The 26,443-nt window shown below is 40.6% G+C and overlaps 1 protein-coding gene across 5 annotated transcripts; it reads left to right on the top strand.

The window, feature by feature from the left end:
- chd2 (chromodomain helicase DNA binding protein 2) lies at positions 1-26,376 on the top strand. Of its 5 annotated transcripts, none has more exons than XM_011476140.4 (42): positions 1-163; positions 1,545-1,603; positions 1,745-1,805; positions 4,597-4,654; positions 8,877-10,727; positions 13,904-14,132; positions 14,608-14,694; positions 14,819-14,880; positions 15,269-15,391; positions 15,617-15,802; positions 16,428-16,567; positions 16,670-16,895; positions 16,973-17,073; positions 17,151-17,192; positions 17,288-17,463; positions 17,543-17,667; positions 17,742-17,958; positions 18,037-18,126; positions 18,205-18,395; positions 18,478-18,666; positions 18,748-18,910; positions 19,028-19,180; positions 19,596-19,667; positions 19,822-19,971; positions 20,067-20,215; positions 20,304-20,400; positions 20,477-20,569; positions 20,657-20,830; positions 20,952-21,121; positions 21,200-21,241; positions 21,333-21,472; positions 21,558-21,696; positions 21,768-21,918; positions 22,017-22,139; positions 22,214-22,336; positions 22,431-22,571; positions 22,646-22,762; positions 22,857-23,035; positions 23,112-23,211; positions 23,290-23,482; positions 23,566-23,812; positions 24,064-26,376. In XM_011476140.4, the coding sequence occupies exons 5-42, from the start codon at positions 10,666-10,668 to the stop codon at positions 24,347-24,349; spliced, it is 5,448 nt and encodes a 1,815-aa protein (XP_011474442.1). In that variant the 5' UTR covers positions 1-163; positions 1,545-1,603; positions 1,745-1,805; positions 4,597-4,654; positions 8,877-10,665; the 3' UTR covers positions 24,350-26,376. The 5 variants fall into 5 exon arrangements, with proteins under 5 accessions (XP_011474442.1, XP_078804882.1, XP_011474443.1 ...); XM_078948756.1 differs by having other exon boundaries at positions 10,612-10,727; XM_011476141.4 differs by lacking the exon at positions 15,269-15,391.
- Positions 26,377-26,443: the final 67 nt, after the last annotated feature.

A 26,443-nucleotide genomic window follows, 5' to 3' on the forward strand; every position in this document is an offset into this window, starting at 1 on the left:
GGCGGGGAGTGAACACAAGCACAAGAGGAGCAACCCAGGGAGAGCGAAGAGACAGGCGGCCGCCGCGATGAGGCTGAAAAACCCGCTAAAACGAACGAAATTGGCTGAAAACATGATGCGCTCCATTGCCGACGACGGGGGATAGATACGTCGAAAAGAATGGGTAAGATTTAGCAAGTAATCAGACATTTTGGCCGAAAAATACGGATCAGTGGCGCTTGGCAATATGGTGGAAAGGACGACAGTTAGGCGCAGCGTTGTAAAAATGGCCATGGTGTTGTCAGCGACGAATATAAGGAAAAAACTATCTCCTGCTTTAAAATGACTTAAAAATGGGGTTTATTTAAAGGAATTGGCATTGTTTGTGTTTCTGTTTTGAGTTAACCTAGTTAAATTGTGGTCATACCAATTTATTCTCGAAGTATTCGTTGTTATTTCAACCTACGCATTTAAAATTTCCTTTGTCCTTGAAAGGGCAAATGCTCAAGTCTAAATTTATTCGACAAAAAACGCTGAAACAATGTAATGGCTCATATTTTACCCACAATAACGATGCTGGTTGGTATAAACAGTACACTTAAGTACAATTTTGTTAATTTTCAGTTTATTAGATTTTTAAGGTTTTTAATCGGTTCCTGCAACGAAATAAAAGCATTAAATAGCAGATTTTGGGCACAACGTTTTTCTTGAGTGGGTAAACCCAGTTTGTAACAAGATTTATGAACGTAATATAAGTCTTAATACCCACTTTTTTATTATTATTAGAACAAATCGTGAGAAGTTGTAAAAACGATCTAAACATGATTTAAAGGTATAATTCTTAAACTGTGGACACCAGACTTCAACTACATTTTACTTTATTGGCAATTAGGTATTCTGTATGATATAAAAGCTCAGATATACTTCGAAATACAAAATAGGGTGTTGGCTTTTAACCCTTTAAGGTTCTGAATTCTGAAACATTATTAATAAAAATACATTTTCTCTTTTCAAGTTGCATTACTCCTTCAGGAAACTTAAAACCATATTCAGGGTTAAGATCTTTACCATACGTAATGTGGTCTTCAAAAGAAAACACACTAGTACTATTTAAAAAAAATAAGAAATAAAATGTAATTAAATTAGTTGGACTTCTGGATCAAAGTTGTGGCATAGCCACAAATTAAATTGAGTGTTTCAGGCAATTAAAATACACTTTGTTTTGTATGTTGTGTTATATATTTAGGTTTCAAACTATATTTTTTTAAGTCAAAAGGATTAGTACCACCCTGCACCTAACAAAATGTCCACCGTAAGCTATTCTTGCGTAGATGTCAATGTTTAAAACATATTTATCTTTGTTACAATTGAGTCAAACTAATATAAACGAAACATTTGTTTTTGTTTTTTTAAATGTGCAAATACGTATTTAGTCTTTTCATTGTTTGTACATTAGATATTTGCCATTGCATAGTATTTCTTTGTTGGGTTAGGGTGTTTGCCAGCATAGGTTTGGTAAATTTTTAAACTACATAAATGTTCATAATTATGCTTTAATTTTGCAGACATCCTTCCAGAATAAGTCGGGTCTACGAAGAACAGCGTATTTCACCAAATCGAAATGGTACGTTTTTACTGATGTTGGACCACCTTTTATTTTATTATTTGACACAGGAGCTGTGTCGTCTTCTGTTATACTATTGTAGCCACTAGGGTGTGCTGTTGTCTCGACAATTTTCTAATTGATCATTTTTTTATGTTAAAGGGCTGATGTTAAGCCACGAAAAACTGAAGAACTATGACGTTTGCGCTGACATAAATTGATTGTAAGTATGACTTTTAGGACTTGTAAGAATTGTATTGACGATTTCTTGCCTATATTTTCTTTGTGTTTAATCAGACTGCCTAGCTATAATGTCCATCTTGCAGGAGGATAGCCAGCACTGCCCTCTAGTGTAGCATAATACAATGAAGTTGAATGTGATCAACAAATATTGTAGTTATCCGATTGCTAGCAACGATTTACGGATCGCTTGGCTCAATTTGAACAAACCTTTCTTGGCTGAAACTAGTGTATACGCTACTGTATTTGAGTACGTAAACTTAAAATGCCTAAAGTAATAATTGAAACATTTAGTGTACTATGTAAGGTCAAAATGCAAAAAAAAAAACTTTTAGGAAAGCGCTTAAAATTTATCGATGATGCTTATTTTTATCGTAGGTTCAGATTTGCACAATTATTGTAAAATAAAAAGCATTGGTTGTAATTAATTTTGACCTAGCTAGGGAACCTCGGAACATTTATTGTGAGGTTTAACTGATAAAGTTTTACGTTTACAACACTACCCTGCTAAAAATTACATGGACAGTGTGGCCTGTTTAAATGCACACCAAATGTCCTAACATCTATCTGATTTCTCCAGTTATCCGATTTCTAGAGACCATGCAAACAGGATAATCCGATGGCCTTTTTTAAATAAGAACAATTATCTCAAAGCGAGTTATTAGATTAGTGGGTGTAGATTTCTCCCAAAAAGTCCCACAGATTCCAATACTCAACATTTTTCAATGCTTATCGGATTTGTCTTGGAGGTTTACATTTGGCCATAAGCTAATGAAACCCACAACAGGGAAATCACGCTATCAAGCTGTGGGACAATGGTTACGTTGGCGACATGTTTACCAAGAAGACATCCAAGAAACGTTTTGAAAAGTAATGGGAAGTTTGAAATTTAACTATTACAGACATTCTTAACAAAAACACATAGAATACAATTATTTGATTATTCAATGTCCAAGGTCAATTGCAAACATCTAATTCCTATAAGAACTTAAAATGAAATCCTCTTTAGCATTTGTTGCACAGAATGCAAATGCAACAAATAATTGCTAAAGTTTAGTCACGGTTTGTCTAGTTTATGTTATTTTATAACACTCACCAAAATCCGTTTTACGTTCCATGCTTGTGGTACTTTTTTTTTTTTTACAAGAGTGATGGAAATTTTTTTATGAAAGATTCCCAAGGCAGTAAATACTTTGCGTAGTTGTAGGTCAGAACATAAAATTGCGTCATGCCCAATTTGAATGTTCTCCCTTTGGGTTGTTGAGGCAAAATGGATGCACCAAACCCCCTCAGTCCATTCCGAAACTCAAAGCTAACCCAATAGTTCTAAGTGATGCAGTTTTTTAAGTGACCACTGAAGGCAGATTTTTTTTGTGGGAACAATTTCCTGTGTTCTCCTACGTTAAAAAGTCCAGCGTTACACAAAAACGAACTTATGTACTCTGGAAGGGCCTGATACCATTCCAAGTATCAAATTTCAAAGCCTTTTAAGTCACACGATGACACGGTTACTTGACAATAACTAGCTGGCATAATATGCCAATAAAAAGGAGACATTTCATTTATTCAAATTTGGAATTTATGGTACTTTAGGAATGGATTTAGTTATAGCCGTCAAGAGTTCTAATAGAAAAATAACAAATTGATAGATGACCTATGACGTAGATAATACCATTATTCAAGGATCGGATCGCGTGATACTTAACAATTTACCTAACAGTTTGTTTTAAGGAATGTTAACATGATTTCCGCTAGGGTTCATTGTTTCAAATAGTTCACTTTTTTACCACCACTGTCCAAGGTTTTTAAGCTTCATCATTACTTTATTATTGTCTCGTGGTAGTAAGAAAAATATCCTAAATGTCGAGGAAGAGAACAATCAGCTTCCCGTCTATATGTTGATTTGTGGACTCCACCTGCTAATCCTGTCATCAACACATCATGGGCTAAATTTTATTGGTTGATGCGACACAAATTCTTTGCCAATGTTCAAATATTTGAACTTCTGTGGTGAATATTTACCACTCCCCAAAACACAATTTTGCTAGAGCTCCTATGTGCCTGTACATTGACTTAACATTGAAACTGGCCGCCCCTGAACAAATCGAGCTCTGTGTGAACGTAACATTATGAAGCAAGGATGCCTATTTACTTTGGGGTAATGGCGGAAGTTAAGTATAAGTGAACAATGTAAAGTTGTGTGCAATACTAACCAAAATAAATCCCTTAGAGTGCAAAACTGAAGAATCCAGTCTCAAAAAAAGTAGGCAAACATCTGACATCTGACCTAAAGAAAACGTGGTGGTTAGAGAGGTAAAAATACTTAGTGACTATCAGAGTTATTTTGACTACAAAGTGTTACTCTTGTAGTTTTTCCCTTTCTCGATCGGGCAATAATTTCCAATGATTAAAGGAAAACTGAAAGAAAGTGTAAAAATTGTTACGATTCTCTGCTATTCAAATCAAGTCTTAAGAACCATTGTGTGAAAGTAGCACTAGGCATCATGCATCTCATTAAACCAAAATGAGTATCCAATTTAGAATATTATTTTGGGGTGCATAAACATTTTTTAGGGGGGATATTCGTGGGGATATTCCAACATATTTTCAGCTTTCTCTTTAGTTTAACTTACATGTTGTGTTGTTATATCCATGGTATGAGGTAGCAATATAAGGAACTGAAACTAATTATCTTTAAAGTTAGGATACTTGGAAACTGAATGTTCATGCTCACATACTGTGTTCTTATCATTTTTCTTGCATTTCTTCCACAGTGAAAACATGAGACCAAGGATTGGACTTTCAAATTGGAAAGAAAAAGAAGACACCTCTGTAAGTTTGGTCTTTTTGATCTAAATATTTTCATCGTCTTGTTTATTGATACAACTCCAACAATAAAGTTCAGACACATTGTTTAGTAAAAACGCATCTTTGCCCAACCTTTTCTTATAATACATTACATAGATACATTTCCCTGGTAAGTCAATTTCATAGATAAAAGATTTAATATACATTAGTGTTCGCAGGAACACTAATGTAATATATGGGAATATATTTTAATGGAGAAAAAAAGAGAGTTGGATGGTGTGTTACAATATTCAGGGCTGGGGGATATTTAACAGTCATGGTTTTTTGTGAGTTCTCCCACTTATAAAGAGGGAAGGTCTAATGTTTTTCATAGATGCACTTTAATTGTAATTTTTTTTAATGAATGTATATGTACAATGATGCAAAAAAATATATATTTGGTCAACAACAAAGGCTCGCCCTCATACTTTGTAATGGAACCATGATTACCAATAACAGAGGCCAAAGATTTTCTGTAGGTCTTCACTCTGGCCCATTCTTCCATGCAGATGTGTGAAGTTTTGAGACTGTTGCTGACAGACTTTTAAAAACCTCTTCGGCTTCTCTATTGTGTTGAGGTCCAAAAACTGCCCAAGTCACTCCAGAACATGGAAGTGCCTTTTACAAAACCACTTCTTTGTTGCCTTGATGAATCATTGTCATACTAGAGGATTGAGCCATGTTTCATCACTCAATGCTCTTAATTATGGAAGGTTTTTGCCCAAAATCTCACCATACATGGCCCTGTCATTTTTTTCCCCCTTAATATGGATCAGCCATCCTGTCGCTTTTGCAGAAAACCAGCCCTTAAGCGTGATGTTTTCATTCCCATCCTTCACAGTGGGTATGGTGTTCTTGGGGTGCAACTCTGCATTCTTCCTCCTCCAAACACTGCAAGTGGCAGTTATTCCAAAGAGTTCCATTTTGGTCTCATCTGACCACATGACATTCTCCCAGTTGTACTTCGTATCATCCAGATGGTCTCTGGCAATCTCTAGACGAGCCTGAACATGTTCTGGCTTAGGCATTAGGACCTTTGAACCACTACAAGATTTCAATCCAATACTATGTAGTGTGTTACCACACTGGTGCCATACAATACTGGTAACAAGTGGAGGATAGAAGAGCTTCTTAAAGGAGTAACAGGTCAGAAGGCTGGTTTTGTTGCTTGTATGTAGGAGCTACATAGGCCTATGAATTTTCTGCATCATTATACATCATACAATGTTGTGAACATTACAGACCCCTCTTATCTTTAAAAAAGGAACAACTCTAAATAATCTGTGACTGTCAGTTACTTTTTTATCCAGTAAAGCTGGTATAAGGTGGCCAACGTAAAAACTAGGGCCAAGATGCACATCAAGTCAATGTTGACAAGGACATCAGTAGTCTTTTAATAAATAAAATCTTACCTGCTCCATTTGCAATAAGTGGTGACAACCTGATTAGAAAAAAACAAAGTATTTAACACCATAAACATAAGAGATGATTCTTAAAAAGATGAATATATTTTAAAAAAAAGAGATGTTTTACAAATCGGATGAGGACCTGCATACATTTAAGCATCACTAACCTGTAATTTCTGATGATTATATTGTGCATGATGAGCGCCAGATTCTATCAATGTTAATGCATTTCTCATCTTAAAATTTCATTTTGTTAACCTTAGGTTAGTGAGTTACACAATTCAATTCAAGTTTATGTATGTAGCCCAATACTACAACAATAGTCGTCTCAAAGGGCTTCATGCCGGAAATTATACGTTAAATTGTAAGTTAAAATCAATCCCTCAATAACTATTGTGCAGTCTAGTCAGTTTTACAGTGAAATCACTTCTTTCCACAATACCTGGAGGTACATTTTGTTTGACCGACTATCTCCATTAAATTAAAATTTTACCATTACCGGACAAAAGACCGGTTAATAGGTTTTCTTGATGGATCTTTTATTTTTTTTTATAAACAAAAAACAGGGACTCAAATTATTTTTATCTTACTTAAGACTTAAAACATTTTAATGTAAATTGCAAGAAGCCTAAATTAATTCAAAGTAGCTTATAATGATAAGTAATTTGGTTTAGTGTTCCCTCCTGTTGTATCTTTGGGCAATAAGTCAACAATTTCCGCCAACTCTTTCTCACTGTTACCAAATTCTTGTATTTTTTTTTTTATCATATCAAATTAAAAAATAAACAACAATAATTAAACATTAATTAACTTTTAGTTTTGTTAGACAATGCCAAAAAGCTATTTGCATACCTAACTGTTGTGCTCTACGATGTCAGTGTAGTGTAATTAAGACTGCCCGAATGTCTCCTTAATTTAATTTCTATAATTATATACCCCTGGTGGTCACTTGGTGAATTTTTCGTAAACCTTTGGTTTACTTTTCCAGAAGAGTTCAGTAGGGATTCAGTAAATATTTTTATAAACGGAAGTATTGTTAACACATTGGCAGGTCTGACTGGTAAAGTGCAACTTAGTTCATCACTTCTCTTTTTGTAATGTCTTACTAACAATTGCGTAGAATGATAATGTTTTTATTTTATTTGTGATATTACCAGTGATGAAAGTCTTCCGGGAATTCCCGGAAATCCGGGTTTTTGAGCAAACCGAACGTACTTTCCGGGAAATAAAGACCTGATCTCTACGGACAAATCGCTTTCCGGATTAAAAAATGGTCTGAAATCAGCTACTTTTAGCTTTATTTTCTATATTTCTCCGCAGATCGCTTCCTCTATGGTCGTGGCCATCTCTCGTCTTCCCGGCCTAATTGACCAATGACGGGACGTTTTAGTTGCTTTCGGATGCGTCGACGGGTCTGATTGGCTCTGTCTGCACCACGTGGTCAGCGTGACTTGATTCCCTAGAGACCAAAACTGGCGGACCCACGCTAAACTTTCACAAACACATCTGAAGAGTTTGCGATCAAATTTGTGTTAAAATAATGGCAGGCATCGTCATTATTGAGCGTGGTCACGACCTCAGTTGTGAGAAGACGATAAAAAACAAATTGAAGTGGTCTTGGCTGGAAAAAAAAGATTTTTAAGGTAGTGTAGGTCAAATACTTTTTTGTGTAAAATAATCTCAAAACCACATTTTGAAATAATTTCAATTTTAGTTTTGAGTTTCAGTTTTTATTTTGAATACATTTCTTTATCTAATTTATTTGTATTTCCTAATTACCATGATTTAGTTCAGTATAGTTGACATTAATTATAAGTATTTGATGGTTTGGACCCGCACTCCCTTAAAAAATAATGTTTACAATGTTTAGTTTAGTTTGTATGTTTGTTTTGATATTTCCCAGATTACTTAGTATTGGTGTTAAAGAATTGATGTATTATGTTATAGAATTATAGTTTAAAGCAGATCCCATATTTTGATGTAATTATATTTTGAGAAAACAGTGCAAGTGGATGTTGTACATCAGTCATTTCTAAAGCAGAAATAATGTATAAATAACTGAGGTATTTTCATAGAATATCATAGTTACTGGTGTTCTTTTTGCCATTTGGGGCTTTGATGTTACTATATTTTAGCAATTGTATGTTTTGCAGCTTTAAGGAAAAGCGTAGATTGTAGGATTGTGTTACTTTGAGCAATTTTCCAAATTCTTTTTTAGGACCAGCAAGTCCTTAATGGAGAGTCAAACTAGGGGTTTGAATGACAAATCATGATGCTCCAATTAGTCTTAGTTTCTTGATAAAGAAGTGAATAACTAGTTGCCAGAATGCACCAGAATGCATCTAAGACCACGTATTTTTCCAAAATTTCGCTCTGTGCCCGCCATATCGCTCAAAGAAAAGTTCAGGGATTTTTTCCTTGCCTGACTTTCATCACTGTATTACGCTTATATCTTGGTAAGATTTCATTGTCTTAAGTTTCTGACTAAAATGTTTGTCTACATTTTATTCCTGATCTTAATCAGAATTCACATTGGTTCGATGTTAGCGCAATTATTTGGCATAGGACTTTTTTGTGAGAAAAAAAGTTTTTTGTTTTATACTTAGTTTTCAGAAATGTAAATCGAAAATGCTTGGTCTTCTGTGTTTGCTAATGAAACTTGAGGTTTTCTCAAATTGAATTTTTTGTTTTAGTACATTAGATTTGCTTTTCTTAATTGATTGTAAGTCATGTGTTTTTCCCAATTTCGGATACACTGTGGGCTTACTACTTTTCCTTCTTTTTTTTTTTATCCTATCAAGAACCCATTCAACTGGATATTACGGAAGTGGACACAGCATTGTTTAAATGGAAGATGGTCACCAATTTGGCGATTGGCCAAATTTTAACAAGATGGAACTTTACTTTTCGGGCTTGGACATAAATGTTTAAAATTGTTTTTATTTTATTTATTTTTTGGATCCTTTTTCTTGACCACCACATGGACTTTGGGATCATGCTTACTGTTGGATGTGCTGACATTTTAATTTCTGTTTTTGGGAAACTCAAAATCAGTGTTTGTACATTTGAAATCCAGATGTTATCTTAAATAAAGTGTATGTTCTTCATTGTTTTTTCCCCCGCTGGCTTTGTTTCAAAGAGATCGGTTTGCAAATCAAGCCAATTGTTTTCGCATGAATGTTGGTTCTGTATCGAATGATGATCAAAATGTATCAGAGGTCGATTATTCAGTTGATTGCGTTTTTATTGTTTTCAGAAGAAAACAAAGAATAAATTATGAAATGGTAAATAATTTGAATTTTTCTATTGAAATTTTTAACTTCAGATTTCACTAGCTTTAAATAAATCTGTGATGGTGTCAAAGAAACAAGGAACACAATAATCCATGAGGTTATGGTTTCCATCTGAAATGGTTACCAGTACCTAGCTTGGAAGGCTTTCTAAGATGGCCACTATTTTGTCCGTCTTCCTGTCTGAAAAGGAAGTGATGCAATTGGTTGCAAAATTTATTCTTTTACTCTATCTTTTTTTATTAAGTGAGAGAAAGCTCTTGTTTTGGTCATTTACCTTAAGGCATAAAATAAATGTAAGTTTCTATAAAAGTATTTTTTTAAACCTTATAAAAGGGGAGGGACTTGGACATCACCTGAGAGTGGGGTAAATGAAAATAACGTCAATCAAAAGCAAAGCTTTCAGAGCAGGGAAGGAGCTCTAGATGGCGGTTGAGCCTTGGGAAAGGTGCCAGTTTTTCGGACCGTTTTTTGCTCGATAGCGTTTGATACTCGATTGATTTAGTAAGCGGATGTTATTCGATGACATTTTCTACGGATTTCTATGCGTTTTAGGTGGTTTTTGTGCTGTTTTCCGTGAGCTGAAAGAGCCGTCTGCTGGCGGAGTGCTTGTCGTTGTTTTCCATTCTGGGCTCTGGCAGCCATGGCGCGCCTCCATTTTTAGTGATCTCTGCTCGCCTCTGTCGGTGCAGACAGTGTTAGCCGATGCAGACTGTAAAGGCCTACATGCTTTTTTTGGGAAACAAAATAATTATTTTTTTTTTTTTTACAAATGACTAACCTCTTACTTACACGGCGTATTTGTATTTTTGTCACGTATGTTTAGATTTCCACGAAGAAAACGGGAATCTAATCGTTTGTTTTTCACGCGAGCGATTTTCTTTGTATACAATTGTAATATTTACATTACGGCATTTATCATTATGTTTTTTCTGTCCGTAAATATAGTTTTTCGAAAGCTTCTTGTGATGACGCAGTTAAAATTTACGACAAGCGGCTTGATCCATGGACTATTTTGAAAGTGACCGAACATTGAACAGACCACCAGAGCCACAGCACCTGTTTTTGTTCTAGGCTTTATTCAAGTGAGCGATTAGTAGTTTTAGGTAAATAAGTCGATTTGAGGCCATTTTCTTAAGTCCGGTCGCAAACGCCTGTTTTTTTTTTAACCTGCTAAAGCACCCGAGCTAAAGCAGTCCAATGGGACTTGTATGATAGTTGAAGCTTCCTCTTAACTTTTTGACAGCAAATACCAGGACACAAAACGCCACCACTGTATCAGCTTTTTGAGACGGCAACGATGATGAAGAGTAAAAATAAAAAGCAAGCGGATGAAGGATCGACTCAAAGCAATGCATCAAGGTATGATCTGTTTTTTTTCTTTTCAGCCTTTTTGCCTTTTTTTTTTGCTCTCTGTTTTGATTGTTTACTTTGTCAAGCTTGGTTGATCACCTGTGTTACACTTGTAAAATCCTTTCGAAGAAGTTAACCGATGTCACCGATGACCTTGCTTTTGTTTTAATAGCCACACCCCGGTTTTTGTACCGTTTGTAACACTTGGTTTTAGGATTTCAGTAAGGCCCGTGCTAAGATCGCCTTAAAGATGTGTATGTGGAGGACACAGGGAAACTTTCTGCATTTTATGTGTTGTAAAAGAGTCAACATGTTAAATTCCTTGTTGTTGTGTGACCTTCCCTAACAAATTAGGACTGCATTGCACCATTTTAAGAAGGTTGTTGTACCGTTTTATGTTTTAAATGTCAGAGAAATGACTGATAATTGTGGACACCAATCGCTTTGCTGCGGCAATTTGTCTTATTTATTGCATGATTTTTATTGACAAATGACCCTTTAGTTTTTTAATTGGCTTCTTTTTTACGTTTATTTTGAAGTGTTGCATAATATTATACTAACAGGGATGTTGTTTTGTGTGTGTGTGTTTTTTTAGCAGTTAATCTTAACCACTATTCAATCTTATATTATTTATTTTATTTATATTTTTGGGGCTGTCTTGAAGCTTGCAGTTCTCTACTACAATAAATAAAGGGAAATTTGTTCATGTGTTTAAACATTTTCAGCCTTTTTTTTAAACCTTAAATTGCCATTTATAAGCAGATTTAGGTTTATCTTTGGAGTGGAGAGTTTTACCCTTGAATTATTATTTTTTTAATTTAACCTTTGTCTTCTTTTCCTTTAGTTGGACTTGATGATTTCTCTCACTTGTAAAAAAAAATCATTGAATTCTTCAAATAAAATGTACTTTTATCTTACAAGTTTGTGATATTTTGTTTCAGTTTGTATTGAATCTTTAAAGATAAATGTATTCTCAGAACAGTAGTGTATATTTTTGTAGACATTTATCCATTTTTTTTCCCCCTCCAATTTTGAAAATTATTATTGGTCCTACTTTACAAATTTACTCTTCATGCTGACATTGTTTTAGGTTTCCTATTTTTGTGAATTTCTTATTCACTGGCTAAACTCTCATCAAATTAAATAAAACCAATAAAAGCATCATCCCATCAAACCTTTTGCATGTTGTCCTGATCTGGAGGAAGTAGTGAAGTTAGAAAGCATTGTAAATTTAGTTCACAAGACTGACAGTTACTTTGTAAAATACCCTTTTTGTTTCAGACACATTTACAGCTTTGAAATGTACAAATTCTGCCTCTGCATTTACTAAAAGTGCAGTGCAGGAGGTTACATCACACGTGAAGTCTAGTGATATTTGTGGCAGCCATTTTAGTATTTTAAGCTGAAATGAAGATGTTTATTTAACACAGTTGGCAACACAACTCTTTTTGAGTCATTCAGAGAACACTGGAGGTAAAACCACAGCAGAAGATGTGATAATTGAGACCCAAGGTATACAAGTCAGTCATCTTTTTCGTACTCTCTTGAGTCACAAAATGGCCCTTGCTTTGTTTGCCCAGCTCGCTGACTTATCTGTATTAGAACTCGGCTGAGGACTACAGAGTGGAAGAACCGGAAGTACTTAGACCTTTAAAAAAAAAACGACCTTGCGCCCTGATTGGCTGATCGACGTCAGAGCATCAAGGCAGCCAATCGTGTGAGGAGTTTACTGCCAGGTTCCCGCCCACTTATGACCTGAGAGCGGAAGGAAGTTTCCATCTACTTCCGTGACTTTTCAAGACGGACCTTTTGAAGGTTTTTGACTTATTTAAATAGAAAGAAGGATTGTTAAAAGATGCAGGAATTTCAGTTTTGTTTTCCGTCTTAAAAATAGCAAAGCAATAACACAAACAGACATATCTTATATAATTAAAACTAGTCAAGAGCTTCATTTACATTGAGGTATAGTTGTATAAATTACGGGAAGCTAAGCATTAGCATATATACCCTTTTGTCTAAGGGCACATCAACGCTGGTGTTTAAACTGTTAGTGTTAAGGCAGTGATTTTGCTGGTACATATTTAGTTTGTTGTAGCTTACAGCGACACCACGTGTTCAAATAGTTTTACACAGACAAAAAAAAAGTTTAGGAAGATTTATAACATTCTGCCATCGTCTGTATTAGTAAATACCATTTAAATTTGAAATGAATCTTTATAAGGATTTGAGGATTTTAGGCCACTTCCTCGTATTTCCCAGATTTTTTTTGTAACCATAAGAAACTGTTTATCTGGCTTTTGCCTTTTAATTTTTCGGCCATTTTACTATTTTACTTTCAGGTCAGAGCATGCTTAAACAAAACGTTATTAAGTCTAAACAGATCCAACAAATGCAGGAGTTTTAATGACTAATGAAATACAAAAAATTAAAGCGGTCCAAGACGGGGTTAGATGGAGGAGGCTGATTAGCGGAGTTCCCCTGAAGGGAAAAGAAGTCTCCAAGCTAAGACTAAAAGAGGAGGAATCTCAACTAATAAAGAAGTATTAAGCTAATAAAAGTAAGTTGTGACCAGTTTCTCTCTTTATTATTTTGAAATATTTAGTTAAAAAATACTTTTCTAGTCCAACGCTTCAACTACAGATGTAGCTCAGTATTCATTGTTTTATATTTTCTAGATCAAATTGTTCCTGCTTTTCTGTAGATCTGTGATTTCTTTAAATTTTATGTACATTACAGTCTTTTTACCATGACCAATTTTCAAAGGAGCATATTGCTTTGGCTTGTCCAACCTTCAAAAACAGTTCCAGGAATTATTCAAGTCCCAAAAGTGCACACAACGCAGGACGTGACCCTGCTCTGTGACTGTTTAATGAAATATGTTGTTTCTTTGGTGGTCAAACAAGGGAAGTCCATGACTTTAGCTCTGCTTTTGTTTTGTTTTTAAATAAGTATAAGAGGATTTGTGTTCCTTACAGAGAATAAGGCTGTTATGAGATTATTTGCTGAGTGAGGAGTGAAGCCCGTTATGCAATTCTTTTTGGCTGACCGTCTGTGAATTCCACTGAGAGCATCAACACTTGTTCTTATCCTGATTTCAACCCTCACTCCTCCTCCTGCTATGTTGTTGGATCTGAGTTTTTTGGAGAAAGGGAATCAGAAGGTCTAATTTATTCCTTTTCCTGTAGTAACTCTGCCTCGGAGGAATCCAACCGCTCTGCGTCGGAGTCAGGAAGTCAGTCAGAAAGCGAACATGGCAGTGAGAGGAGGTCACACAACTCTGAGTCAAACAGCACCTCTGAGTCGGAAAGTCACTCCGAGTCGGAGAGCGAGTCTGCAGAGTCCAAGTCGCAGCAAACCGCAGAAGTCAAAGACAAGCCAGTCAGGAAGAAAGAGCGTCTGGCTGATGTGAAGAAGGTAAAGGTCTTTGGAAACTAAATCACAGGTCATGAACTCAGAGCAGGTTGTCTTTTCCACCACAGATTCTCAAATATAACTCTCACTGCCTTTGAGCAGAGCAGCTTCCTGTTTTCAGGCAGCTTTTGAGGTTTAGATGTTACCTTTAATTTGCAAAGGAATCATTTGATCCAAAGTGAGTTCTTAAAAACATTTACATCTTCAAAACAAAATTTAGACCAAGATCAGAGATTACATCCATGTCAGGTGTGATGAAAGTTTTTGTTAACTTTCATTTTTTAATGCTAATATAAATTTGTTAGACATTTAAATCTGGCTTATATATCCTAGTTAAACCTCACTAGATGGTAACGTCGTTTATGTGCACTCTAATAATTCATATCTAACAGAATGAGGAAAATGAGGACATTCCCCACTAGTGTTATTCACTGGGGTCTCCAGCAGCCCTTCTCCAGCATTTGCTTTCCGTCAACAGATGTGGGAGGAGCATCCAGACGTGTACGGTGTCAGGAGGTCAAACCGCAGCAGACAGGAGCCAGAGCGCCTCAACATTGGAGCTGAGGTAAGCCACAGACTGGAACTTCAGTTACCAACTCATCCACAAGACTAAAGCGCTTCCGCCATCTAGTGGATGAAGTGCAGAAGTGATTGGCACGTTTGGATTGAAGGGTCCTCTCTGCTTACAGGGCAGCAGTGACTCTGAGAGCGAGAGCCCTAAAAGGAAATCCTCACGCTCTAAGAAGAAGGAGTGAGTACAGAAATTCTGGTCATATTTTAGAGTTTGCTATTTATTTATCCATGTATCTGTGAACTGTTCCTGCACCATATCATTTTGATATTTTGCTTTGAGGTATGATGAGTGTTTTGTTTTGTTAAACCTTGACCCATGCAGTCTTTCATGTGTGCCGTTCAGTCTGTGCTGTGAATTGTGTCACATGATGTTTAGCTTTAAATGGCTGAACAGCTGGTTTGCAGCAGTTGCGGGCAGCCAGATGACAAGGAGCACCAAAACTCGAGAGGCTGTTGTTTCTCATCAGCCTTTATTTAAACAAACAAAGGGGAAAAAAGCTTTACTGTTGGAGAGAAATCTTTGATGCGGCTTGAGGGTGACACTTGTGGCATTTCTTTGTTGTAAGAAATATCTGGAAAGATGATGACTCAAATGATGATGAAGAGGAGGAGGATGTGGAGGCTTCCGACAGTACAGAAAGTGAGCAGGAAGAGAAAAAAGTTAGATCCAGACGACTTCCTGCTAGAAGGTAAGAGAGTAGCTGAGCCTGGCTCTCAGACAGCTGGTCTGCTCCAAACCATGCCATGCTGTGTGAGCACTTGTTTGATCACATCTTCCACTTTCTGTTCCGGTGTTTCACCACCATCTGTTCATATTTTGTGTGTTTCTAAGATCTATTTTATTGGGGTGGGGGGGGGGGTATTTGAGCAGGACCTCTGAGCACTTTCTGTGTTTCTGTGTCTCACCTTTTCAGACCTCAGACCAAGTCTTTGTCCGGCAAAAAACAGCAGTTGCAAAAAGGAAGAAAGTCCCGGAAGCAGGAGTCATCAGGCGATGAAGACGAGGATGAAGACGACGACGACGACGACGAGGAGGACGACGATGAAGAAGACACCCCAAAAAGACAAACGAGAAGAAGGGGGGCTACAAAAGTGAAAAGGTGACTTATGAGCACAGAATGTTTGTGGTGGTTTCTGCCTAAAAAAAGACTTGCGTCTATTTTCTATTTTTTTATTTTCACCTTTTGATTCTTAACCTTTTATAAGGTGGATTACAATGTTCCCTCATTTATTGCAGGAGTAGCATTCTACAAAAAAAAGGACTCCACACAGTGGACAGCTTCAGTTTTACAACAATATCCATGTTTTCAGGCTGTACAGCTCCTCACTACAAACTTTTCTCAGACAGACACCAACATCTTCACACTTTCCTCTCTTGTTTAAACTCTCCAAGTTGAGACATACGTAGAAAAATGAGTCCACTATAACACAGATCTGCTTGCAATCAGAGATCCATTTAAATTTGGCGACTGAAAGGATTCTGTACAGGAGATGCAAGGCGGAGGAGGTTTTGATTGACGAGGTCTACAGCCAATCAGGACGCAGAACACAATCCACTGTAAAAAATAATCATCTGCAAAACGGCGAGATTGCAAAAGTGAAGTGCATTGTACTGAAAGACCAAAGTATCTACAGTTGTCATTTTATGTTATAGGACTCTGTGTGTACAGATTTCAACCAAAGCTTGACTAAAGTCGTCTTTTCTTCTCCTCTGCGGCGTTTCAGCTATAAAGAGGACCAGCACGACTTTGAAACGGACTCTGATGACCTGATCGAAATGACAGGGGAGGCTGGTGAGGAGCAGCAGGACGACGACAGCGAGACCATCGAGAAGATTCTCGACACCCGAATCGGCAAGAAAGGAGGTTGGTCCATTTTCCCCTTTTTTGTAATGTTTTTCTTTTTTCTGGACGCCTTCGATCTTAGCTTAAAAGTTGTCGGTGACGCTTCTGTTCCGGCTCCTTCAGCCATCGGAGCTGCTACTACCGTGTATGCAGTGGAGGAGAACGGAGACCCAGCAGAAGGGTTCGATCCCGAAAAAGAAGAAGGCGAGACGCAGTATCTGATCAAGTGGAAGGGCTGGTCCTACATCCACAGCACGTGGGAGAGCATGGACTCCCTAACGCAGCAGAAGGTGAAGGGTCTGAAGAAAATGGACAATTTCAAGAAGAAAAGCGAAGAGATGAATGCATGGTGAGGAGTTTTGCATCGACATGTTCTCCTTCTAAAGGATTCCTGAGAATCTGAGTTACCGTGGAGTCCGTTTGCAGGTTGAGGAGGGCGTGCCCCGAGGATATAGAGTTTCATAACTGCCAGCAGGAGCTCATGGCTGATTTGAACAAGCAGTTTCAGATTGTGGAGCGAGTCATTGGTAAGATGGTCCAGAACATGCTGTAGACATTTTTATTTATTAGAAAACCAACCAAAAGAAATGTCTTTCACAAACAGCAACAAAAACCGGAAAGACGGCAGGAACCTCCGACTTCCCCTGTGAGTTTTTGATTTGACAATCTGTTCAAACATTTGACATCTTTTCATCCTTTTTTTTCTTCTTTTTTTGAACCATGAATGTTGTTTTTAACCAGCTCACAGTCATAAGACGTCATCCGACGAACCCGAGTACTTGTGTAAGTGGATGGGTTTGCCGTACTCGGAGTGCAGCTGGGAAGACGGCGCCCTGGTCATGAAGAAGTTCCAGCGCTGCATCGACAGCTTCACTAGCCGAAACTCCAGCAAGACCGTCCCGTCCAAAGACTGCAAGGCAAGGCCGGCCGCGGCAGGAACCGCCAAAGCTCTACGAGAAGGAAAGTGCAGATCTGACTCCTGTCTGTCACTTTCAGGTTTTAAAGCAAAGGCCCAGGTTTGTTGCTCTGAAGAAACAGCCGACGTACATCGGGGATGAGAATCTGGAACTGAGAGATTACCAGCTGGATGGCTTGAACTGGCTGGCTCACTCCTGGTGCAGGTATTCATAAGAATCTGTCCTTATTCTTCACAGACAGGGAGCGGTTTGTCATTCTTCCTCCTCCTCTTCCTCAGGTGTAACAGCGTCATCCTCGCTGATGAGATGGGACTGGGGAAAACCATCCAGACAATCTCTTTTCTGTCCTACCTGTTCCACCAGCATCAGCTCTACGGGCCCTTTTTGCTGGTGGTCCCTCTGTCCACGCTCACCTCGTGGCAGAGGGAGTTCGAGACCTGGGCCCCGGACATGAACGTGGTGGTTTACATCGGCGACGTTATGAGCAGGAAAACCGTGGGTGGAGTTTTGTCACCTCTTTATTCATGGTTTTAACCTTATCAAATCTGTGACTCTAAGGGGATTTCTCTGCAGATCCGTGACTACGAGTGGGTGAACCATCAAACCAAAAGGATCCGCTTCAATGCACTTATAACCACGTATGAGATCTTACTCAAAGATAAGGTAGAAGAATTGTTGTTCTGGTTTTCATGTGTGGCTGCATGGCGTGATCATTTCCCAGCATCCCCTCTGAACCCACAGGGCGTCCTTGGGAACATCAACTGGGCGTTTCTGGGCGTGGATGAGGCTCACAGGCTGAAGAACGATGACTCCCTCCTCTACAAAACATTAATGGAGTTCAGATCCAATCACAGACTCCTCATCACCGGCACTCCTCTGCAGAACTCCCTCAAGGAGCTCTGGTCTCTGCTGCACTTCCTCATGCCTGACAAGTATGTCCTCCTGCTGGCTTGATCAACCATGCACAAAAGTTTGTATTCCACAAGCGACGCTGTGGTTCAATCCGCTGTGCAGGTTTGATTCCTGGGAAGATTTTGAGGACGAGCATGGAAAAGGGCGGGACAACGGGTACCAGAGTCTCCACAAAGTCCTGGAGCCGTTCCTGCTGCGGCGGGTCAAGAAGGACGTGGAGAAGTCTCTCCCCGCCAAAGTAGAGCAGATCCTTCGAGTGGACATGACCGCACAGCAGAAACAATTTTACAAGTATGACCTCCCCTGCTTTTAAGAGTCCTTTGTGTTTCTCTCCATCCATCACTTCATTTCCTTTCTTTTTTGTCCTTCTAGGTGGATTTTAACAAGAAATTATAAAGCACTTTCCAAAGGGACGCGTGGCAGCTCCTCAGGCTTCCTGAATATCGTCATGGAGCTTAAAAAGTGCTGCAATCACTGCTTTCTTATTAAACAGCCTGAGGACGGAGACGGTGAGGTGCAGCAGGATGTTCTCCAAGTACGTCTTCCCGCATCTTTTCCAAATCACTGTCCTGAAACGTTCTTGATTCTGGAATTTTGCCATTCCAATATTTGCAGATTAACATCCCTTTATTTGCATGTGTTTGTTTTTTAGGGGGTAGTGAGAGGCAGCGGGAAGCTTGTCCTGTTAGACAAGCTGCTCACGAGGCTCAGAGAGAGAGGAAACAGAGTCCTGATCTTCTCCCAGATGGTCAGGATGTTGGACATTCTGGCAAAGTATCTCACCAAGAAGCGATTCCCATTTCAGGTGAGATTTAAGAGAAGACGAGGAGCTGATATAGCAATAAAAAAATGGCTTAAAAAATCCTGAATCTCAATCAGGTCATTTGCATGTCCAAACAAAAGTCAACAGTGTTTGACCTTTGAATCTATTGGTGTTTGCTGTGAAAGGCCCTTCACGCGCCGCACAGATCAGATTATTCCTGGATGATGATAGGAGGACCATGTGCTGCCGCAGGCTCGTCTTTCCACACGTTTATTTATATCAACAAGTTATTTTCTGCCGCAGAGCAGCTGAATCTTTGCTTGTTTTCTGCTGACCCGGCCGTCGAAGTCTTTGTCCGCCTGAGCGCATAGTGGGCATACGGTGGCATGCAGAGAATGGCGATGCTGGGGAAAAGTGTGAAAAGTCTCATCTTTTGTGTCACTCTTCCTCTCCTCAGCGGCTGGACGGTTCCATAAAGGGGGAAATCCGAAAGCAAGCGTTGGATCACTTCAACGCCGAAGGCTCTGAGGTTAGCGGGCTTGTTGTTTTCCTAAAACACTTTGTTCTTGCCATTGTGGTAAATTAGTGTTCATCTGGATTTCTCCATCTCAGAGACACAAAGTTAAGAATGTGTTAGATGTTTGCAGGAAGGTCTGATCCTGCTTTTTCTGCTTGTTTTGCAGGACTTCTGCTTCCTGTTGTCCACCAGAGCTGGAGGCTTGGGCATCAATCTGGCCTCTGCAGACACCGTGGTCATCTTCGACTCCGACTGGAACCCTCAAAACGACCTTCAGGCACAAGCAAGAGCCCACAGGATCGGGCAGAAGAAGCAGGCAGGATTCCTAGATTTTTTTTATCTCTCTGTATCACCGCTGTAGTTTTTCTTTCAAACTTAGAATGTTTTTTTATTTCTTTTTTCTTTTAACAGGTGAACATATATCGACTCGTCACTAAAGGAACGGTGGAGGAGGACATCATCGAAAGGGCCAAGAAGAAGATGGTGCTGGACCATCTGGTCATTCAAAGAATGGACACCACGGGTCGAACTGTTCTGGACAGCAACTCAGGAAACACTAAGTAATTCTTTCAAATAGACCTTTCTTTTCCAAGAATAGTTCATTTGTGTTGTCCATCTTCCTTTTGACGTGATTTCCCTTCATCCCAGTTCCAACCCTTTCAATAAAGAAGAGCTGACGGCGATTCTGAAGTTTGGTGCGGAGGATCTTTTCAAAGAGGCAGAAGGAGAAGAGTCTGAACCTCAGGTCCGCCTAAGAGGAAACCATGGTGGTTGAGATTGTACTTTTGCTGACAGAAAGCATCTTTCCTTGTTTCCTGCAGGAGATGGACATCGATGAGATCCTGAGGCTGGCAGAGACGAGAGAAAGCGATCAAGGCTCCAGTGCCACTGATGAACTGTTATCCCAGTTTAAAGTATGTTTTGCTTTTTTTGGTCACATGATCATTGCTTTCTGTGGATTCCTGCTTTAAAAAAGTATTCCACCCTTTTCTTTTTTTTAGGTTGCCAACTTCTCCAGTATGGAAGAAACCACTCATGAGTTTGAGGAGAGGCCTGTACGGGAGTGGGATGACATCATTCCAGAGGAGCAGAGGCGCAAAGCTGAGGAGGAGGAGAAGCAGCGGGAGATGGAGGACATCTTCATGCTGCCCAGGAGCAGGAGCTCTAACAAACGGGTGAGGAGGACAAACTCCATTGCTTTTTTCTTTGTCTCTCAGACCTCCAAAACGACGGGCACAGGTTTTGATTGATGTACAACCTTTTTAAAAAGCGCTCCCTTCCCTTTTTGTTTGTCAGGCGCAGGCCAACGACAGCGACAGCGACGTGGGCTCCAAACTGAAGAACCGCTCCTCTGGCTCCGACAGCGAGACCGACGACAGCGACGACGACAAGAAGCCCAAGAAGAGAGGACGGCCGAGGGCTCGCAAGAACAACGTGGAGGGTTTCACTGACGCAGAGATCCGCAGGTAACACCGGATTTGCTGACTCCTCCCTGTTTTTGCTCATATTTTCTCACATTTTGAATGTATTTACAACCTCAACAGGTTCATCAAGGCCTATAAGAAGTTCGGATCTCCTCTTGAGCGGTAGGCTTTTTCTTATTGCAGTGTCGTTTTGCACCTGAGATCCTTTGGTCTCTTTTTAAGCGTTTCTCTCCTCCCGCCTTGATGTTGCCAGGTTGGAGGCCATCGCCAGAGACTCTGAGCTGGTGGACAAATCCATCGCAGATCTGAAGAGGCTCGGAGAGCTGATTCACTCCAGCTGTGTGTCTGCGGTGCAGGAGCACGAAGAACACCTTAAAGAGAACCCAGTTGAAGGTTTGTGACTCCTTTCCTGCACAAGAAACCTCCAAATGATACGTTTGTAAAGATGACACAAAATGAGAGAACGTTGATATTCCAGCCAAAGGCCCGGGGAAACGGCGGGGAATCAACATCAAGATTTCAGGAGTGCAGGTCAACGCCAAGTCCATCATCCAGCACGAGGAAGAGTTTGAGCCTCTGCACAAAGCAGTCCCCTCCAACCCCAACGACAGGGACAAGTAAGTCACTGCAAACGGAGAGAATGAAGAACTGCTTTGTTGATTCAGTCTGGCAACTCGTCTTCTTGAAGGTTTAAGCTGACGTGCAGGGCCAAAGTAGCCCACTTTGATGTGGACTGGGACCTGCAGGACGACACGCAGCTCCTGCTGGGCATCTACGAGCACGGCTTTGGGAACTGGGAATTAATCAAAACCGATCCTGACCTGAAACTTACAGAAAAGGTATTTCCTTCTGCCTCTGGAACAGAACCAAAAAAAAACGCAGTCTAAGATGTGTGAGGCTAAGAAAGCAGCCTGATAACGGTCAACTCCTCACACAGATCCTCCCAGACGACCCAAGCAAGAAGCCTCAGGCCAAGCAGCTGCAGGCCAGAGCGGAGTATCTCCTCAAGCTGCTGAAAAGAGAACAGGACAGCGCCGACGTGGCGAAAGCCGGAGACGAGGTTCGCCGCTGCTCCCTCCGTTTGCACGCTGACCATCTGTGACACAACTCTGACCGTGTTTTTCTTCCCCCAAGGTCAAAGTGAAGAAGAGGAGGCCTCGGGCGAAGAAGGAGAACAAGGTTCTGAAAGACGAGCAGGGCAACGACATCTCCTCTCCCCGACTGTCCGATAACCCGTCAGAGGAGGGCGAGCTGAAGGTCAGTCCGCCGCTCAGACGGAAACGATTGAACTTTCAGTTTTTTTAAACCACCTTCACCCCTCACTGCTGTTTCTGGGGGTTTCTGGGGGAAGGATGAGGTCACGGAAAAGTCCAACGTGAAGAAGAGACAAAAGAAAAAGGACAACAAGGAGAACAAAGAAAAGCAGGGAACCCCGAAAAAGGAGAAGAACGGGGACAAAGAGAAGAAGGCCTCAAAGCCCAGAAAAGAGAAGGTGCTTCCAACATTAGCGCTCAACGTCACAATAGGAAGCTCTGTGATCATAACTCTGCCATTTTGGCTTTTCAGGCTAAAGGAGCCAAAGGGAAAAAGACCCAAGGTCCTGTTCACATCACAGCCGGGTCCGAGCCCGTTCCCATCGAAGGGAAGGAGGACGACGAGCTCGACCAGGAGACCTTCAGTGTTGTGAGCGCCTGCTTTTCCCAAAAAAGTTCAATAGTTTGGGTTTTTTGCGCTCCCTAAAGGTAATAAAGAGGCGTGTCTTGGACTTTGTGTCCAGTGTAAGGAACGCATGAGGCCGGTGAAAAAGGCTCTGAAGCAGCTGGACAAACCAGATGAGGGTCTGTCGGATCAAGAGCAGCTCCAGCACACCCGTACATGTCTGCTGAAGATCGGCGACCGCATCACGGAATGCCTTAAATCCTACAACGACCCAGAACATGTCAAGTTGTGGCGCCGGTATGAAACCGCTCATGCTTTCATTCATTTGGTTGTTTATTTTCCATCGCCTCCCTAACGATGTTGTCGTCTTCAGGAACCTCTGGATTTTTGTGTCCAAGTTTACCGAGTTTGGTGCGAGGAAGCTCCACAAGCTTTACAAGATGGCTCAGAAGAAAAGATCGCACGAGGAAGAGGTGAGCTAACTGAACGTGTCATGTTTGAACCGAAGTGCGCGTGGTTCTCAGCTCTGAAGCTGGTGTGTGACGTTCCAGAAGGAGCACAAAAAGAAGGAGGACCTCCCCGGAAGAATGAAATCCTTCAGACCAGAAGCCTCCGGCTCCAGTCGCGACTCCACAGGTACTCAGCCCTCATCCAAGTCTGGCTCTCACCCGGGCCAGCCGGGACCCCACGGACACCACAGGGAGCCGTACAGCACCGGCAGCAAGCGCCACTTTGGAGGTGATGGTACGTTCAGGTTTCACTTCCGCTAGAAACTAAAAAACCCCAAATCAGCAAAAGGATTCAAGTGTTTGGTTTTCATTGAACAGATCGGGGGGACTGGCAGAGGGACCGTAAATACGGATATGCAGGAAACAGCAGCCAGCAGTGGCAGGGAGACCGCCACCATCCCTACGACCCCCACAGGTACAAGGATCACTATGGCGAGCGGCGTCCGCACGGGGACCCCTACCGCAGCTCGGGCAGCTTCCGGAACAACGTCTCACCCCGGAAGAGACCCTACGAGCAGTACAGCAACGACCGGGACCACAGGGGTCACCGGCCGTACTACGACAGGTGAGCTGCTGCCGCAGTACCTCCACCAGGACGCCAACGAGGATCCAAGCACGCAGATATGTGTGACCGTACATATATTTAAGATGTAAATGTTGCTCTAAAATGTTTAAGTTTGTAAACCAAACACGCTGTCACTGATAGAATATGAATTCAATTTGAGAAACAAACCACAGGAACTTGTTAAAACCACCGTTTTCTTAGCAGGGGGTCTTTAAGATCTTCCACCTTTAACTTTCAATTATCTTCGTTAGGCATCCGGACCCCAAAAGACGGCGCCCCGACGAATTCCGTTCCAACTACCACCAAGGAGCTGAAGGCTCCCTTCAGGACTTCAGGAGGATGCCGGACCACAGACCCGCGGGTCCGTCAGGACCCGAACATTACAGCAGGCCCTTCCATCCCGACAAACCCCCTCCCCTTTTGGACCCTCGCTCCCCTCTCAACCAGAAGTCCCCGCAGGACTCCCGCTCGCCTTTGGAGCGGCCCGGCGAGCCCAACGCCGTAACAGACCCAAACCGGATCAACCGGAAAACATAGTCTGCTGGGACTCGCCGCTGAGAAGGGAACGCGGTCTCTTTACAAGCATCACCAAACTCGTGACCTCTTTTCTCTCGCCACTTTGCCACTCTGTCTGTCTGTCAGGATGGAAACGCACAAAAAGGTGCATCATAATGTAAACAAACTGGCTGCTCAGTCGGTGGCGGTGCATCTGGAGCGCTAGTCCCATGGACTACTGTAAGGAGAATTTAGGATATTTGAATGAAGGACTTTCAATCCTAAAAGTGCCTAAAGGTGTTGGCCTCTGGAGCCGTGAAGGTGAAGGGATTCTTCCTTAAAGAACCAAGACATCTTTTTTTTTTTTTTTAAGTAGCTTCATCGCAAATGAGGACAGATTTGTTATCATTTGCACCTTAAGACCTTTCGATCATGGAGCTGAACTGACTGATAAAGGTTTCTCCGTGCTGGATGGGGGCGGGATTCTTCCTCCTCTGGCTTTTTGGTTTTAAAACAAACTCCCGGCTCTCCTGCTCACGGTGGAGTCCCTCTGTAATGGTGTTGATCACTGCGATCCTTTAGCTGCTGTCACTTTAACCACGAGAAGGCTGTCAGAGCAGCATTTATTACAGCCCCGCTACAACACTACAGATTAAAGCTACTCTCTTCAGTATTAGGATTCCAAATTCATCTATTTGAGGCTTTTCAATTATTCAATCCGCCTTAAATCTGTCAATTCAGTTTATTTAGGTTTGACTTTTTCCATCATCCACCCTTAAAGTAGCAGATTTTAAAGGTCATTAGAAAGGCTTTTGTCTAATAGGTATTTTTTTTCCCCGTGCCAAATCTCCTGTCGCCATGTTTTTGTTTGTTTGTTTGTTTGTTTTTGTGCCTTAATGTTTTGTCACTGTGCTGAGGGCTGGAAGTGTTGGAGGAAAACTGGACACATCAGTTCAAACCTGAAGAAGGGACCATAAACGCTGGTAATCCTTGAGGTTTCTGTGATTTCTAGAAGAGCTGCTGAAATTATGGAAATATGAAGAAAGACGATGTTTTCGAGAAGCTAAAAAAAAAAAAACTCCCAGTCTTTTGTCCTGGGCACTCCGCTGAGCTTTTACAGTGAAAAAACAACCTGCTCTTCTTTTTCTCCCACTTCAAGCAAACGCCGTCTGTACCGTTTGTTCTGCGAATGGAAGAATGAAAATAATTTATATTTGTGACCAAAACAGAACCACTCCGTGAGATTATGTGGTGTACATATGTTGAGGCATATGGAATAAATTTTGTTACACAAGAAAAGGAGCATCGCCTGACTGAAAGGCGAGCAGCAGCAGCAGGTGACACTAAATCCACTATGGAAGATTAAAAGCTTGCTATGAGCTTTTTTGTATTGATTGGGATCTCTGGTTTTAAATGGATTTTTGTCTATGCTCACATTTATCTTTGATTCATTTCATTGTTTCAGTTTTTTCCCTAAATTACAAACCAGTACCCCCCCCCCCCCCCCCCTTTTTTTTTTATCCAAACCTTCATCTTCTTTTGCAAAAAAATGCAAAACTGTTGTTTTCAGTTATGGAGTGACTGATCAGCTGCATTTATTCACTGTAATGGAGCCACATCACCTTTGTTTATCAGATCTGATTTTAGACCATCTGCACAAAATCTCTATAATTCACCGCGTATCCTCACCCAGACTTTCCCGTCATTCTGATTGTCGAACAGAAATGTAGTTTGTTGCTCCAAGGTCTTTTTCTGTCCAGTACTTGATATTGAAGACGTGAGGCTCTCAAATCCTGAAAAAAATCCTTTTTTTTTTTTGCTGTGTATTCTGTGTGACCTTTAAGGCCCGGTGACCTTTACACACCTGAGGAGTGAATATTTTTTTTCTTAAGCTGACCTGCTATTTTTCAAACCATATGGAGTATTCATAAGACACTTGATCGCACTGAACAGTCATGTTATCAGGAGGATTTGTATTCAGTGTTTCATACTGTGTACATTTGGAGGTGCTTGTATGTACTTGTGGAAACAGTTCAGAAATACTAAAAAAAGTATCAGGTTGCTTAGAACCATCTGAATTCTGTTTATGTGAGGCCAAAAGCCACCATGACAGTTTCCACAAACTATCAGACCCAG

This window comes from Oryzias latipes, chromosome 6 (genome assembly GCF_053564925.1).
Source record: "Oryzias latipes strain Hd-rR chromosome 6, Olatipes_Hd-rR_3.1".
NCBI classification, from domain to species: domain Eukaryota; kingdom Metazoa; phylum Chordata; class Actinopteri; order Beloniformes; family Adrianichthyidae; genus Oryzias; species Oryzias latipes.

Bases quoted from the DNA above. Each gene is read 5' to 3' on its own strand.
- chd2 (XM_078948756.1), top strand. From the start codon at position 4,604: ATGAGACCAAGGATTGGACTTTCAAATTGGAAAGAAAAAGAAGACACC. The intron at 17,668-17,741 runs GTATTCATAAGA...CCTCTTCCTCAG, and splicing joins CTGGCTCACTCCTGGTGCAG to GTGTAACAGCGTCATCCTCG. The intron at 18,911-19,027 runs GTACGTCTTCCC...TTTGTTTTTTAG, and splicing joins TGCAGCAGGATGTTCTCCAA to GGGGTAGTGAGAGGCAGCGG.